The 16,103-nt window shown below is 47.5% G+C and overlaps 1 protein-coding gene across 1 annotated transcript in view; it reads left to right on the forward strand.

Moving 5' to 3' along the window:
* The window catches only part of LOC137373719 (disintegrin and metalloproteinase domain-containing protein 19-like), a 259,745-nt gene that overhangs the window by 200,074 nt on the left and 43,568 nt on the right, over positions 1 to 16,103 (forward strand). The window contains exon 15 of the mRNA XM_068038956.1: positions 9,879 to 10,248. Coding sequence (XP_067895057.1) covers positions 9,879 to 10,248 — 370 coding nt within the window. The remainder of the gene's footprint in view (positions 1 to 9,878; positions 10,249 to 16,103) is intronic.

The following is a 16,103-nucleotide window of genomic DNA, read 5'->3' on the forward strand; positions in this document are numbered from 1 at the left end:
TATTCTCCTCGACAACATTTTCTTTCTCCACTGTAAATACTGACGAAAAATATTCATTTAACACTTCCCCTATCTCCTCCGATTCCACACACAACTTCCCACTACTATCCTTGATTGGCCCTAACCTATCTCTCGTCATTCTTTTATTCCTGATATACCTATAGAAAGCCTTAGGGTTTTCCTTGATCCTATCCGCCAATGACTTCTCGTGTCCTCTCCTTGCTCTTCTTAGCTCTCCCTTTAGATCCTTCCTGGCTAGCTTGTAACTCTCAAGTGCCCTAACTGAGCCTTCACGTCTCATCCTAACATAAGCCTTCTTCTTCCTCTTGACAAGCTCTTCAACTTCTTTAGTAAACCACGGCTCCCTCGCTCGACAACTTCCTCCCTGCCTGACAGGTACATACTTATCAAGGACACGCAGTAGCTGCTCCTTGAATAAGCTCCACATTTCGATTGTTCCCATCCCCTGCAGTTTCCTTCCCCATCCTACGCATCCTAAATCTTGCCTAATCGCATCATAGTTTCCTTTCCCCCAGCTATAATTCTTGCCCTGCTGTATATGCCTGTCCCTGCCCATCGCTAAGGTAAACCTAACCGAATTGTGATCACTATCACCAAAGTGCTCACCTACATCTAAATCTAACACCTGGCCGGGTTCATTACCCAGTACCAAATCCAATGTGGCATCGCCCCTGGTTGGCCTGTCTACATACTGTGTCAGAAAACCCTCCTGCACACACTGGACAAAAACTGACCCATCTAAAGTACTCGAACTATAGTATTTCCAGTCAATATTTGGAAAGTTAAAGTCCCCCATAACCACTACCCTGTTACTCTCGCTCCTGTCGAGAATCATCTTCGCTATCCTTTCCTCTACATCTCTGGAACTATTTGGAGGTCTATAGAAGACTCCCAACAGGGTGACCTCTCCTCCCCTGTTTCTAACCTCGGTCCATACTACCTCAGTAGACGAGTCCTCAAACGTCCTTTCTGCCGCTGTGATACTCTCCTTGATTAACAATGCCACACCCACCCCTCTTTTACCCTCTTCTCTGTTCTTAGTGAAACATCTAAATCCCGGAACCCGCAACATCCATTCCTGTCCCTGCTCTACCCATGTCTCTGAAATGGCCACAACATCGAGATCCCAGGTACCAACCCATGCTGCAAGCTCACGCACCTTATTCCGGATGCTCCTGGCGTTGAAGGAGACACACTTTAAACCAAGTTCTTGCTTGCCAGTGCCCTCTTGTGTCCTTATAACCTTATCTCTGACCTCACTACTCTCAACATCCTGCACACTGGAACTACAATTTAGGTTCCCATCCCCCTGCTGAAATAGTTTAAACCCCCCCGAAGAGCACTAGCAAATCTCCCCCCCAGGATATTGGTACCCCTCTGGTTCAGGTGAAGACCATCCTGTTTGTAGAGGTCCCACCTACCCCAGAAAGAGCCCCAATTATCCAGGAAACCAAAACCCTCCCTCCTACACCATCCCTGCAGCCACGTGTTCAACTCCTCTCTCTCCCTATTCCTCTCTTCTCTAGCACGTGGCACGGGCAACAACCCAGAGATAACAACTCTGTTTGTTCTCGCTCTAAGCTTCCGCCCTAGCTCCCTGAATTTCTGCCTTAAATCCCCATCTCTCTTCCTACCTATGTCGTTGGTGCCTATGTGTACCACGACTTGGGGCTGCTCCCCCTCCCCCTTGAGGATCCCAAAAACACGATCCGCGACATCACGAACCCTGGCACTTGGGAGGCAACACACCAACCGTGAGTCTCTCTCGTTCCCACAAAACCTCCTATCTGTTCCCCTAACTATGGAGTCCCCAATGACTAATGCTCTGCTCCTCTTCCCCCTTCCCTTCTGAGCAACAGGGACAGACTCTGTGCCAGAGACCTGTACCCCATTGCTTACCCCTGGTAAGTCGTCTCCCCCAACAGTATCCAAAACGATATACCTGTTGTTGAGGGAAACGGCCACAGGGGATCCCTGCACTGCCTGCTGGTTCCCTCTCCTTCCCCTGACGGTAACCCATCTACCTTCTTCTTTTACCTGAGGTGTGACTGCCTCCCGATAACTCCTCTCAATAATCCCCTCCGCCTCCTGAATGATCCGAAGTTCCTCCAGCTCCAGCTCCAGTTCCCTAACGCGGTCCTCGAGGAGCTGGAGTTGGGTGCACTTCCCGCAGATGCAGTCAGCAGGGACACCCTTGGCGACCCTTACCTCCCACATTCTGCAGGAGGAACATTCAACTGCCTTAACCTCCATTCCCACTATTCTAAATTCCCAAGTTTTTAACCAATCACACGATAAAACAAGAAGAGAAATAGAAAAAGCCTTACCTTACCTACACACATCCGAGTCCTTTTTTTTGGTAAGAGGAGGAGGGCGGGTGGGAGACACTACAAGAGTAGTGTCTCGGGTTCAGAAACAGCCCAAATATATAAGTTTCTACTTACCTAGCAGTCCCTGCTCCACCGAAACTCCCGATGAAATTGACTTCCCAGCTGTTCACTCCTCGCTCGCAATGCCTGTGCTCCTGGAAAAGCTGCACAACGGATGTTGGATGTTCCGGGGTTTAAATGTTTCAAAAGGAATAGGGAGGGAGGTAAAAGAGGTGGGGGAGTGGCATTGCTAATCAGGGATAGTATCACAGCTGCAGAAAGGGAGGTCGTCGAGGAGGGTTTGTCTACTGAGTCATTATGGGTGGAAGTCAGAAACAGGCAAGGATCAGTCACTTTGTTGGGAGTTTTCTATAGACCCCCCAATAGCAACAGAGACACGGAGGAACAGATTGGGAGGCAGATTTTGGAAAGGTGCAGAAGTAACAGGGTTGTTGTCATGGGTGACTTCAACTTCCCTAATATTGATTGGAACCTCCTTAGTGCAAATAGTTTGGATGGAGTAGTTTTTGTCAGGAGTGCCCAGGAAGGTTTCCTGACTCAATATGTAGATAGGCCGACTAGAGGGGAGACTATGTTGGATTTGGTGCTTGGCAACGAACCAGGCCAGGTGGCAGATCTCTCGGTGGGAGAGCATTTCGGTGATAGTGATCACAACTCCCTGACCTTTACTATAGTCATGGAGAGGGACAGGAGCAGACGGGATGGGAAAATATTTAATTGGGGGAGGGGGAATTACAATGCTATTAGGCAGGAACTGCGGAGCATAAACTGGGAAGAGATGTTCTCAGGGAAATGCATGACAGAAATGTGGAGGTTGTTTAGGGAGCACTTGCTGCGACTGCTGGATAGGATTGTCCCGATGAGGCAAGGAAGGGATGGTTGGGTGAAGGAACCTTGGATGACAAGAGATGTGGAACAGCTAGTCAAGAGGAAGAAGGAAGCTTACTTAAGGTTGAGGAAGCAAGGATCAGACAGGGCTCTAGAGGGTTACAAGGTAGCCAGGAAGGAACTGAAGAATGGACTTAGGAGAGCTAGAAGGGGACATGAAAAAGTCTTGGCGGGTAGGATTAAGGAAAATCCCAAGGCGTTCTACACTTATGTGAGGAACAAGAGGATGGCCAGAGTGAGGGTAGGGCCGATCAGGGATAGTGGAGAGAACTTGTGCCTGGAGTCGGAGGAGGTAGGGGAGGTCCTAAATGAATACTTTGCTTCAGTATTCACTAGTGAGAGGGACCTTGTCGTTTGTGAGGACAGCGTGGAACAGGCTGATATGCTCGAACAGGTTGATGTTAAGAGGGAGGATGTGCTGGAAATTTTGAATGATATGAGGATAGATAAGTCCCCGGGGCCAGACGGGATATACCCAAGGATATTACGGGAAGCGAGGGAAGAGATTGCTGCACCTTTGGCGATGATCTTTGCGTCCTCACTGTCCACTGGAGTAGTACCGGATGATTGGAGGGTGGCAAATGTTGTTCCCTTGTTCAAGAAAGGGAATAGGGATAACCCTGGGAATTATAGACCAGTCAGTCTTACGTCGGTAGTGGGCAAATTATTGGAGAGGATTCTGAGAGACAGGATTTCTGATTATTTGGAAAAGCATGGTTTGATTAGAGACAGTCAGCATGGCTTTGTGAGGGGCAGGTCATGCCTCACAAGCCTTATTGAATTCTTTGAAGATGTGACAAAACACATTGATGAAGGAAGAGCAGTGGATGTGGTGTATATGGATTTTAGCAAGGCGTTTGATAAGGTTCCCCATGGTAGGCTCATTCAGAAAGTGAGGAGGCATGGGATTCAGGGAAAGTTGGCTGTCTGGATACAAAATTGGCTGGCCCATAGAAGACAGAGGGTGGTAGTAGATGGAAAGTATTCAGCATGGAGCTCGGTGACCAGTGGTGTTCCACAAGGATCTGTTCTGGGACCTCTGCTCTTTGTGATTTTTATAAATGACTTGGATGAGGAAGTGGAAGGCTGGGTTAGTAAGTTTGCCGATGACACGAAGGTTGCTGGAGTTGTGGATAGTGTGGAAGGCTGTTGTAGGTTGAAACGGGACATTGACAGGATGCAGAGTTGGGCTGAGAAGTGGCAGATGGAGTTCAACCTGGAAAAGTGTGAAGTGATTCATTTTGGAAGGTCGAATTTGAATGCAGAATACAGGCTTAAAGACAGGATTCTTGGTAGTGTGGAGGAACAGAGGAATCTTGGGGTCCATGTCCATAGATCGCTCAAAGTTGCCACCCAAGTTGATAGGGTTGTTAAGAAGGCGTATGGTGTGTTGGCTTTCATTAACAGGGGGATTGAGTTTAAGAGCCGCGAGGTTATGCTGCAGCTCTATAAGGCCCTGGTTCGACCACACTTGGAATATTGTGTTCAGTTCTCGTTGCCTCATTATAGGAAGGATGTGGAAGTTTTAGAGAGGGTGCAGAGGAGATTTACCAGGATGCTGCCTGGACTGGAGGGCATGTCTTACGAAGAAAGGTTGAGGGAGCTAGGGCTTTTCTCATTGGAGCGAAGAAGGATGAGAGGTGACTTGATAGAGGGGTACAAGATGATAAGAGGCATAGATAGAGTGGATAGCCAGAGACTTTTTCCCAGGGCGGAAAGGGCTATCACCAGGGGGTATAATTTTAAGGTGATTGGAGGAAGGTTTCGGGGAGATGTCAGAGGTAGGTTCTTTACACAGAGAGTGGTGGGTGCGTGGAATGCACTGCCAGCGGTGGTAGTAGAAGCAGATACATTAGGGACATTTAAGCGACTCTTGGATGATAGTAGAATGAAGGGTAGGTAGTTAGTTTGATCCTAGAGTAGGTTAAAGGTTCGGCACAACATTGTGTGCCGAAGGGCCTGTACTGTGCTGTACTGTTCTATGTTCTATGTGGTGTATTTGGATTTTCAAAAGGCTTTTGATAAAGTTCCACATGGGGGTAACTAAGCAAAATTAAAGCGCATGGGATTGGGGTAATATACTAGCATGGATTGAGGATTGGGTAACAGGCAGAAAACAGAGAGTAGCAATAAATGGGTCATTCTCAGGTTGGCAGGCTGTGACCAGTGGGGGACTGCAAGAATCTGTGTTTTGGCCCCAGGCAAGAACGTGGCAGATGGAATATAATGTGTATAGGTGTGAGGTTATCCACTTTGGTAGGAGGAACAGAGGTGCAGAGTATTTCTTCAACGGTAAGAGATTAGAAAGTGTTGATGTCCAAAGGGACCTGGGTATCCTTGTTCATAAGTCATTGAAAGCTAGCATGCAGGTAGAGAAAGCAATTAGGAAGGCAAATAGTATGTTAGCCTTTATCGTAAGAGGATTTGAGTACAGGAGCAAAGAAGCCTTGGTTCAATTGTACAGAGTATTGGTGAGACCACAATTGCACAATGTTCAGCACCATTCGTGACTCCTCAGATACTGAAGCAGTCTGTGTAGAAATGCAGCAAGACCTGGACAATATCCAGGCTTGGGCTGATAAGTGGCAAGTAACTTTGGCACCACACAGGTGCCAGGCAATGACCATCTCCAACAAAAGAGAATCTAACCATCTCCCCTTGACATTCAACAGCATTACCATCGCTGAATCCCCCACTATCAACATCCTAGGGGCTACCATTGACCAGAAACTGAACTGGAGTAGCCATATAAATACCGTGGCTACAAGAGCAGGTCAGAGGCTGGGAATCCTGAGGCGAGTAACTCACCTCCTGACTCCCCAAAGCCTGTCCACCATCTACAAGGCACAAGTCAGGAGTGTGATGGAATACTCTCCACTTGCCTGGATGGGTGCAGCTCCAACAACACTCAAGAAGCTCGACACCATCCAGGACAAAGCAGCCCGTTTGATTGGCACCCTATCTACAAACATTCACTCCCTCCACCACCGACGCACAGTGGCAGCAGTGTGTACCATCTACAAGATGCACTGCAGCAATGCACCAAGACTCCTTAGACAGCACCTTCCAAACCCACGACCTCTACCAACTAGAAGGGCAAGGGCAGCAAATACATGGGACCACCACCACCTGCAAGTTCCCCTCCAAGTCACACACCATCCTGACTTGGAACTATATCGCCGTTCCTTCACTGTCGCTGGGTCAAAATCCTGGAACTCCCTTCCTAACAGCACTGTGGGTGTACCTACCTCACATGGACTGCAGCGGTTCAAGAAGGCAGTTCACCACCACCTTCTCAAGGGTAATTAGGGATGGGCAATAAATGCTGGCCTGGCCAGTAACGCCCGCATCCCATGAACGAATAAAAAAAAAACACCTGGAATATTCTGTGCAGTTTTGATCCCCTTGCCTGAGGAAGGATATTACTTGCCATCGAGGGAGTGCAGACTGATTCCTGGGATGGTGGGATTGTCCTATGAGGAGAGATTGAGGAGACTGGACCTGTATTCTCTGGAGGTTCAAAGAATGAGAGGCAATCTCATAGAAACTTACAAAATTCTTAAAGGGATAGGCAGGGTAGGTGCAGAAAGGATGTTTCCCCTGGCTGGGTGTCTAGAACCAGGGGACACAGTCTCAGAATAAAAGGCATATCATTTAGGACTGAGAAGACAGGGATCTTCTTCACTCAGAAGGTGGTGAATCTTTGGAATTCTCTGTCCCAGAGGGTGGTGGAAGCTCAGTCACTGAGTAAGTTCAAGACAGAGATCGTTAGATTTCTAGTTGCGAATGACATAAAGGGATATGGGAATAGTGTGGGAATATGGCGTTGAGGTAGAAGATCAGCCATGATCTAGAATAGCAGAGCAGGCTCGAAGGGGTGAATGGCCTACTCCTGCTCCTACATCTGCTGGTTACTGGGATCACGCGATTCGGAGGGAGCATGCAGCTGGGGGGGGGGGATCACGTGGTCGGGAGCGGGAGGACACGGTCAGGGGGATCATGCGGTCAGGGGCGGGAGGATCACCCAGTCGGGGTTCGGAGGACATGGTCAGACGGATCACGCAGTCAGGGGGATCACACGGACGGGGGCAGGAGGACATGGTCGGGGGGATCACGCAGTCGGGGGGATCACACGGACGGGGGCAGGAGGACATGGTCGGGGGGATCACGCAGTCGGGGGGATCACACGGACGGGGGCAGGAGGACACGGTCGGGGGGATCACGCGCTCGGGGTCGGGGGGGGGGGGTGGAATCACGTGGTCAGGCACTCTTTCATCACTCCAGCCCTTCTCGCCTCCTTTTCCCTGCTGGATTTCCCAAGGCTAGTGAATTCCAGTTAACAGTGGAATGATGATTAAAATGGAGGTGCACAGTCTCATAATATTGTTACGACCGAGCTGGGAGGAGTGCACAGTTAATTCAGTCCCACTTCTCCACAGGTTACAACATATATTAACATTTTCCCACTTCCTGATATTGCCAACCACATACTCTACATTTCTCCAGAATAAAACATCAACCAGGTTTCTTTAATAAACAACAAAATTATCAGTTTATTATAAAACAAGTCTTTACCAATAATGAAGTAAAACATAAACACACAGATTGAAATATTAAAGCCCCTTATTTATCTTAGCCCCTCTCTCACACACACATACATAGACTGGTTAACTGGGAAAAATACAAAGGATTTTTGTTTGTAGTGCTGTTTCAAAGAAAAACAGAAAAAAAAATAGTTAGGCGGAATACTTGTCCTTGGTTTTGGTTTGCGTCCAAGAAATGGAGTAACAGAGGTTTCGGATAGGTCTTATGGCTGAAATGCAGCAATGGGGATTTCAGTTCCCACACATTTGATACGCAGGGGTTCTTCAAATACAGGAGGAACTAGGAAACTGACACACTGGAAATGCAGGAGTTCTTTACAAGAGAGAGAGATGACCTTGGTCATCTTCTGGAAGGCAAAAACCAGCAGTCTGTTGTAACAATTCAAATTGAAACTACAAACAGTCCAGATGTCAGGCCTCCTGAGCTCGATAAATCTTAACTTGTCATTTCTTTGTAAACATCTCCCCAAGTCAAAAACAACCCACTGCTGGGTGATTATCCACAGACAGGTGCCTTCCAGTAAAACTTGTTCAAGCCTCAAGTGAATCAATGTCCATAATTCAACTATAAGTCCTTAACAACATATTTTACAAAAATAGAATCACTCTTCGTCACACCTCCACTCTTGGAGAAATGAAACACCATTTTTAAATGCGATTCATTACAAAGTGTAAAAAGATGAAAACATTTTAAAACACAGTTTCACACTCATCCCTATTCACTCTTTACCGTGTAGTTAATACAATTCTACTATGTAACATCCCTGCATTCAGATAACTCAAAACAAAGATAGATTCTCAATAAAGCATCTGCAATAAAATTATTTTTGCCTGCAATGTAGATAATCTTCAAGTGATAAGGTTGTAATAGTAAACTCCATCGGAATAGTCTGGCATCCTGGTTTTAACATTTTTCCACAAAGGTTATCACCAAATCAGCTGACTGCAACCTTCCAAACAGAGCCCCTCAGTTGTTCCAAGTGGTCTTTCCAAGTGTCACTATGGACTAGCACATCATCAAGGTAAACTACACAGTTAGGAACACTGGTTACCACTTGGTTCACCAGTCTCTGAATAGTGGCTGGGGCATCTTTTAGCCTGAATGGCATCACTCGGCACTGGAACAGACCGTCTGATGTGACAAAAGCCGATATTTCTTTAGGTCAGGGTGTTAAAGGAACTTGCCAGTATCCCTTTAACAAATCTATTTTTATAAGAAACATGGCACTGCCCACTGTCAATACAGTCTTCCAAGCGAGGAATTGGGTAGGAGTCTGCCTTTGTTACTGTTTTAACATTACTGCAGTCTATGCAAAGTCTAGTTGAACTGTCAGGTTTAGGCATTAATACAACTGGTGAACTGCAGCTGCTTTGACTGGGATCTGTTAGGTGGTTTTCCAGCAGGTATTGGATTTCTGCTTTTACCTAGGCATGTTTCTCTGAACTTAAGCGGTAAGGACGCTGTTTTATAGGATTGCACGTCAGGACTGCTACGGACCTCCACCAGAGTTTCCTCTGGCTTCGCCCTGCCCAGGCACAGTTCACCATCTTTTGGATGCTAACACATACGCTCGTGCTCCACCCCCCCACTGGAACGGGTGAGATGGGCCGGTGGTGCGCCCACCGCACGGGGTGGCAGGATCCCACCTCGGTCGGCCCGTGCCTTTCACTTGTCCCGCAGAGGGCAGCACTGGGTTCCGTGTTTTTAAACCAATAAAACCTAAATAATCTCGTAACAATATTTAAATGTGCTGCAAGTGGATTGGTTGCTGGACCTTTGTTCTTTTAAAACTGCAATGGCAGGTCCTTTCCATTTCAGCTTTTGTGAATTTGAACTTCTGACCTGACTCTGACCCCATTGGTTTTTCAAAGCTCAAATTCAGCTCCATTATATTTCGGGTGATTACGTTGCAAGCGGGTGTGAACGATTGGATTGGCCGGGGTTCCTCTAACGGTTCCAGTGGTTTCTCCACAGTGATGCAATGTGTGGGAAGATTCAGTGTCAGACATCTGCCAAGAACCCCAAGGAACGCAATACTGTTTCCATAGATACCACCATTCGATTCGATGGCAGAGATGTGAAGTGTCGTGGGACTTACCTGTACTCAACTGTGAATGGGCAGGAGGACCTACCCGATCCTGGCCTGGTAAAAACTGGCACTAAATGTGGGTATGGCAAGGTAAGGGTCGAATGTGACAAGATTATGCAACATCATTGTGAAAATAAGCAGCAGTGGGAGGAAGCTGATGATGAAAAGGATGTCATTGCACTCGAGAGGGTACGGAGGAGATTTACAGGGATAGAAACATACAAAATAGGAGCAGGAATAGGCCATTCGGCCCTTCGAGCCTGCTCCGCCATTCATTAAGGTCAGGATGTTGCTGGGACTGGAAAAATGCAGCTATGAGGAAAGATTGGATAGGCTGGGATTGTTCTCCTTGGAACAGAGAAGGCTGAGGGGAGATCTGATTGAAATGTACAAAACTTTGAGGGGCCTGGATAGAGTGGAGGTGAAGGGTCTATTTACCTTAGCAGAGAGGTCAGTGACGAGGGGGCATAGATTTAAAGTGATTGGCAGAAAAATTAGAGAGGAGATGAGGAAAAACTTTTTCCCCCTGAGGGTGGTGCTGGTCTGGAACTCACTGCCTGAAAGGGTAATTGAGGTAAAAAAAAACAACAGTGACATCAGAGGAGAACTGCAAGGTGATTGGTTGGTGAGTCACTGCTTTTGTGCATTTAAATATCTTTAAAAAAGGGGAAAGTTTTTTTTGAAAAAAAACCCCTCTGGTGATAAGGTGAGTATTACTAAAGTGTTTTTTGTTAAGGACTTTAGATTGAAGTGAGTAGAACAAGGCCCCCTACTGTAATTAGTATTTTTTAATTAAGGGAGTAACTAATTAATCTAAGGGTAAGTCATGTCAGGAGAGCTCAGTCCCGTGATCTGCTCCTCCTGCACTATGTGGGAAATCAGGGACGCTTCCAGTGTCCCTGCTGACCATGTGTGCAGGAAGTGTATCCATCTGCAGCTACTGACTACCCACATTACGGAGCTGGAGCTGCGGGTGGATTCACTGTGGAGCATCCGCGATGCTGAGGACATCGTGGATTGCACATTTAGTGAGGTGGTCACACCGCAGGTAATGGCTGCACAGACAGAAAAGAGGTGGGTGACCACCAGACAGAGTAGTAGGTGCAGGCAGGTAGTGCAGGAGTCCCCTGTGGCCATCCCCCTCACAAACAGATATACCACTTTGGATACTGTTGCGGGGGGATGACCTCCCAGGGAAAAGCAGCAACAGCCAAGTTTGTGGCACCATGGAGGGCTCTGCTGCACAGCAGGGGAGGAAAAGGGATGGAAGAGCTATAGTGATGGGGGATTCTATCGCAAGGTGTGCAGATAGGCGTTTCTGTGGCCACAAACGAGACTCCAGGATGGTATTTGCCTCCCTGGTGCTAGGGTCAAGGATGTCTCGGAGCGGCTGTAGGACATTCTGAAAGGGGAGGGTGAGCAGCCAGAGGTCGTGGTCCATATTGGTACGAACGACACAGGCAGGAAGAGAGATGATGTCCTGCAAAGTGAATATAGGGAGTTAGGCAGAAGGTTAAAAAGCAGGACCTCTAGGGTTGCAATCTCAGGATTACTCCCTGTGCCACGTGCTAGTGAGGGTAGGAATAGGAGGATTAGGCAAATGAATGCGTGGCTGAAGAGCTGGTGTAGGCGGGAGGGCTTCAGCTACTTGGATCATTGGGATCTCTTCTGGTGCAGAGGTGTCCTGTACAAGAAGGACGGGTTGCATCTGAACTGGAAGGGGACCAATATCCTTGCGGGGAGATTTGCTAGTAATACTCGGGAGGGTTTAAACTAGTCTTGTAGGGGGTGGGACCCAAAGTAGTAGTCTCTCCAATGAGATAGTTGAGTCAAATGTGGAGGTTAAAACAAGCAAGTCCAGTAGGCAGGCCGGGCAGGGGCAGGACAGGGAGTGTGGAAGGTCTGGTAGTCTAAACTGCATTTACTTTAATGCAAGAAGCCTTACAGGTAAGGCAGATGAACTCAGAGCATGGATCGGGACATGGGATTGTGATATTATAGCTATTACGGAAACGTGTTTGAGGGATGGGCAGGACTGGCAACTCAATGTTCCGGGGTACCGATGCTTCCGACGTGACAGAGGTGGAGGTAAGAGAGGAGGGGGAGTTGCACTATTGATTAGGGAGGACATCACGGCAGTACTTAGAGAGGATATCCCGGGGGGAATGTCCAGCGAGGCCATATGGGTAGAACTTAGAAATAAGAAAGGGGTGATCACTTTGATGGGATTATACTATAGGCCCCCCAATTGTCAGAGGGAATTGGAGGAGCATATATGTAGGGAAATCACAGATTGGTGTAGGAATTATAGGGTTGTAACAGTAGGTGATTTTAACTTCCCTAATATTAACTGGGACTGCCTTAGTGCTAAGGGATCAGATGGGGAAGCATTTGTTAAGTGTGTCCAGGATAGTTTTCGGAAGCAGTATGTGGATGGCCCGACTAGAGAAGGGGCTACACTCGACCTCCTCTTAGGAAATGAGGCTGGGCAGGTGGTTGATGTGTCAGTGGGGGAGCATTTGGGACCACTGACAATAACTCTATTAGCTTCAAGATAGTTACGGAAAAGGATAGGACTGGTCCTCAGGTTGAAGTCCTAAATTGGGGGAAGACTAATTTTGATGGTATCAGACAGGAACTCTCAAAAGTTGAATGGGAGAGGCTGTTTACAGGTAAAGGGACGTCTGGCAAGTGGGAGGCTTTTAAAAGTGAGATAGGAAGAGTTCAGGGCCGGCATGTTCCTGTTAGATTGAAGGGCAAGGCTGGCAAGTTTAGGGAACCTTGGTTGACGAGGGATATTGAGGGTCTGGTCAGGACAAAGAAGGAGGCATATGTCAGGTATAGGCAGCTGGGATCAAGCGAGTCCCTCGAGGAGTATAGGGGATGTAGGAATACACTTAAGAAGGAAATTAGGAGGGCAAAAAGGGGCCATGAGATTTCCCTGGCAGATAAGATAAAGGAGAATCCTAAAAGATTCTATAAGTATATTAAGAGTAAAAGGGTAGCTCGGGAGAGAGTAGGTCCCCTTAAGGATCAGTGTGGTAATCTATATGTGGAGCCACAGGAAATGGGCGAGGTCTTAAATGAACATTTCTCGTCCGTATTTACCATGGAGAAGGTCATGGAAGTTAGTGAGTTCAAGGGAGGGAACAGTGATATCCTGGAGCAAATCAACATTACAAAGGAGGTGGTGTTGGAGGTTTTGAAGCGCATTAAGGTGGATAAATCCCCAGGGCCTGACCAGGTGTATCCTAGGATGCTATGGGAAGCAAGGGAGGAGATTGCTGGGGCCCTGGCAGAGATTTTTGTATCATCGTTAGCCATGGGTGAGGTACCAGAAGACTGGAGGATAGCTAATGTTGTGCCTTTATTTAAGAAGGGCAGCAGGGATAAGCCAGGGAACTACAGGCCGGTGAGCCTTACATCAGTGGTGGGAAAGTTATTGGAAGGGATTCTGAGAGACAGGATTTATATGCATCTGGAAAGGCAAGGTCTGATTAGGGATAGTCAGCATAGCTTTGTGCGTGGGAAATCATGTCTCACGAATTTGATTGAGTTTTTCAAGGAGGTGATCAAGAGGATTGACGAGGGCAGGGCGATGGACGTTGTCCACATGGACTTTAGCAGGCCTTTGACAAGGTCCTGCATGGAAGGCTGGTCCAGAAGGTTCGAACACATGGGATCCAGGGTGAGCTGGCAAATTGGATTCAAAATTGGCTTGGTGACAGGAGGCAGAGGGCGGGAGTGGAGGGTTGTTTTTCAGATTGGAGGCCGGTGACCAGTGGTGTGCCGCAGGGATCAGTGCTGGGCCCTCTGTTGTTTGTCATATATATTAATGACTTGGATGTGAATGTAAGGGGCATGATTAGTAAGTTTGCAGATGACACCAAAATTGGTGGTATAGTGGACAGTGAAGAAGGTTGTCTAAGGTTACAACAGGATATAGATCAACTGGGAAAGTGGGCAAGGGATTGGCAAATGGAATTTAACACAGACAAGTGTGAAGTGATGCATTTTGGGAAGTTAAACCAGGGCAGGACATATACAGTGAATGGCAGGGCCCTGGGGAGTGTTCTTGAGCAGAGAGATCTTGGGGTGCAAGTACATAGTTCCCTGAAAGTGGCAACACAGGTAGACAGGGTGGTGAAGAAGGCATATGGCATGCTTGCCTTCATTGGCCGAGGCATTGAGTACAAGAGTTGGGACGTCATGTTACAGTTGTACATGACGTTGGTTAGGCCGCATTTGGAGTAGTGTGTGTAGTTCTGGTCGCCACACTACAGGAAAGATGTGATTAAGCTAGAGAGGGTGCAGAAAAGATTCACAAGGATGTTGCCTGGTTTGGAGGGCTTGAGTTATAAAGAGAGATTGGATCGGCTGGGTCTGTTTTCCCTGGAGCGAAGGAGGCTGAGAGGGGACATGATAGAGGTATATAAAATTGAGAGGCATAGATAGGGTGGATAGCCAGAGTCTGTTTCCCATGGTAGGGGTGACTAAAACTAGAGGGCATAGATTTAAGGTGAGAGGGAGGAGGTTTAAAGGGGATCAAAGGGGTAAATTTTTCACACAAAGAATAGTAGGTATCTGGAATGAGCTGCCTGAGGAGGTGGTGGAGGCAGGAACAGTAGCAACATTTAAGAGGCATCTGGACAGGTACTTGAATGAGCAAGGCATAGAGGGATATGGAATTAATGCAGGCAGGTGGGATTAGTATAGATAGGCATTATGGTCGGCATGGACGTGGTGGGCCGAAGGGCCTGTTTCTATGCTGTACGACTCTGTGATTCATTCCAAAGGAGTCTGGATATGCCCCTCAAATGCAGTAATCTGCAGGGCTACGGACCAAATGCTGGAAGATGGGATTAGAGTAGGTGGATCATTTTTCAGCCAGCACAGATACGATGGGCCAAGTGGCCTCTTTCTGTGCAGTCAACTGATTATGATTCTATGATTGTGTGCTTGCTGTGCATGTAAATCTCACTGTTCAGTTGGTTTATTCTTGTGCAGGGGTTATGTTTTGGATTAGGACATTCTGTGTTTGAGAAAGGCAGGTTGTAAATACAAGCTCTTTTTTTTTGGGCTGTGTTATTTTTTTGAATGGATTAGTTATGGGATGTTGGTCCTCGATTATTGCTTTGGTGATGTGTCCAACGCCAATTGTTTACAAATGAATGTTCGATTCCAATCAGAGGGAAAGTCCAAATTCAGCAGCAGCTCTCATTTTGTGGCAATTTCTTGCAACATTGGCATAAACCCTCACTGAGACACCGGGAGTACGTGCTCCTTTTATAAACCCTCACTGAGACACCGGGAGTACGTGCTCCATTTATAAACCCTCACTGAGACACCGGGAGTACGTGCTCCATTTATAAACCCTCACTGAGACACCGGGAGTACGTGCTCCACTTATAAACCCTCACTGAGACACCGGGAGTACGTGCTCCATTTATAAACCCTCACTGAGACACCGGGAGTACGTGCTCCATTTATAAACCCTCGCTGAGACACTGGGAGTACGTGCTCCATTTATAAACCCTCGCTGAGACACCGGGAGTACGTGCTCCATTTATAAACCCTCACTGAGACACCGGGAGTACGTGCTCCATTTATAAACCCTCACTGAGACACTGGGAGTACGTGCTCCATTTATAAACCCTCACTGAGACACCGGGAGTACGTGCTCCATTTATAAACCCTCACTGAGACACCGGGAGTACGTGCTCCATTTATAAACCCTCACTGAGACACCGGGAGTACGTGCTCCATTTATAAACCCTCACTGAGACACCGGGAGTACGTGCTCCATTTATAAACCCTCACTGAGACACCGGGAGTACGTGCTCCAGGGGGCATAATTTTAAGGTGATTGGAGGAAGGTTGAGGGGAGATGTCAGAGGTAGGTTCTTTACACACAGAGTGGTGGGTGCGTGGAATGCGCTGCCAGCGGTGGTAGTAGAAGCAGATACATTAGGGACATTTAAGCAACTCTTGGATAGGTACATGGATGATAGTAGAATGAAGGGTAGGGAGTTAGTTTGATCTTAGAGTAGGTTAAAGGGTCGGCACAACATCGTGGGCCGAAGGGCCTGTACTGTGCTGTACTGTTCTAT

This window comes from Heterodontus francisci, chromosome 1 (genome assembly GCF_036365525.1).
Source record: "Heterodontus francisci isolate sHetFra1 chromosome 1, sHetFra1.hap1, whole genome shotgun sequence".
NCBI lineage: Eukaryota > Metazoa > Chordata > Chondrichthyes > Heterodontiformes > Heterodontidae > Heterodontus > Heterodontus francisci.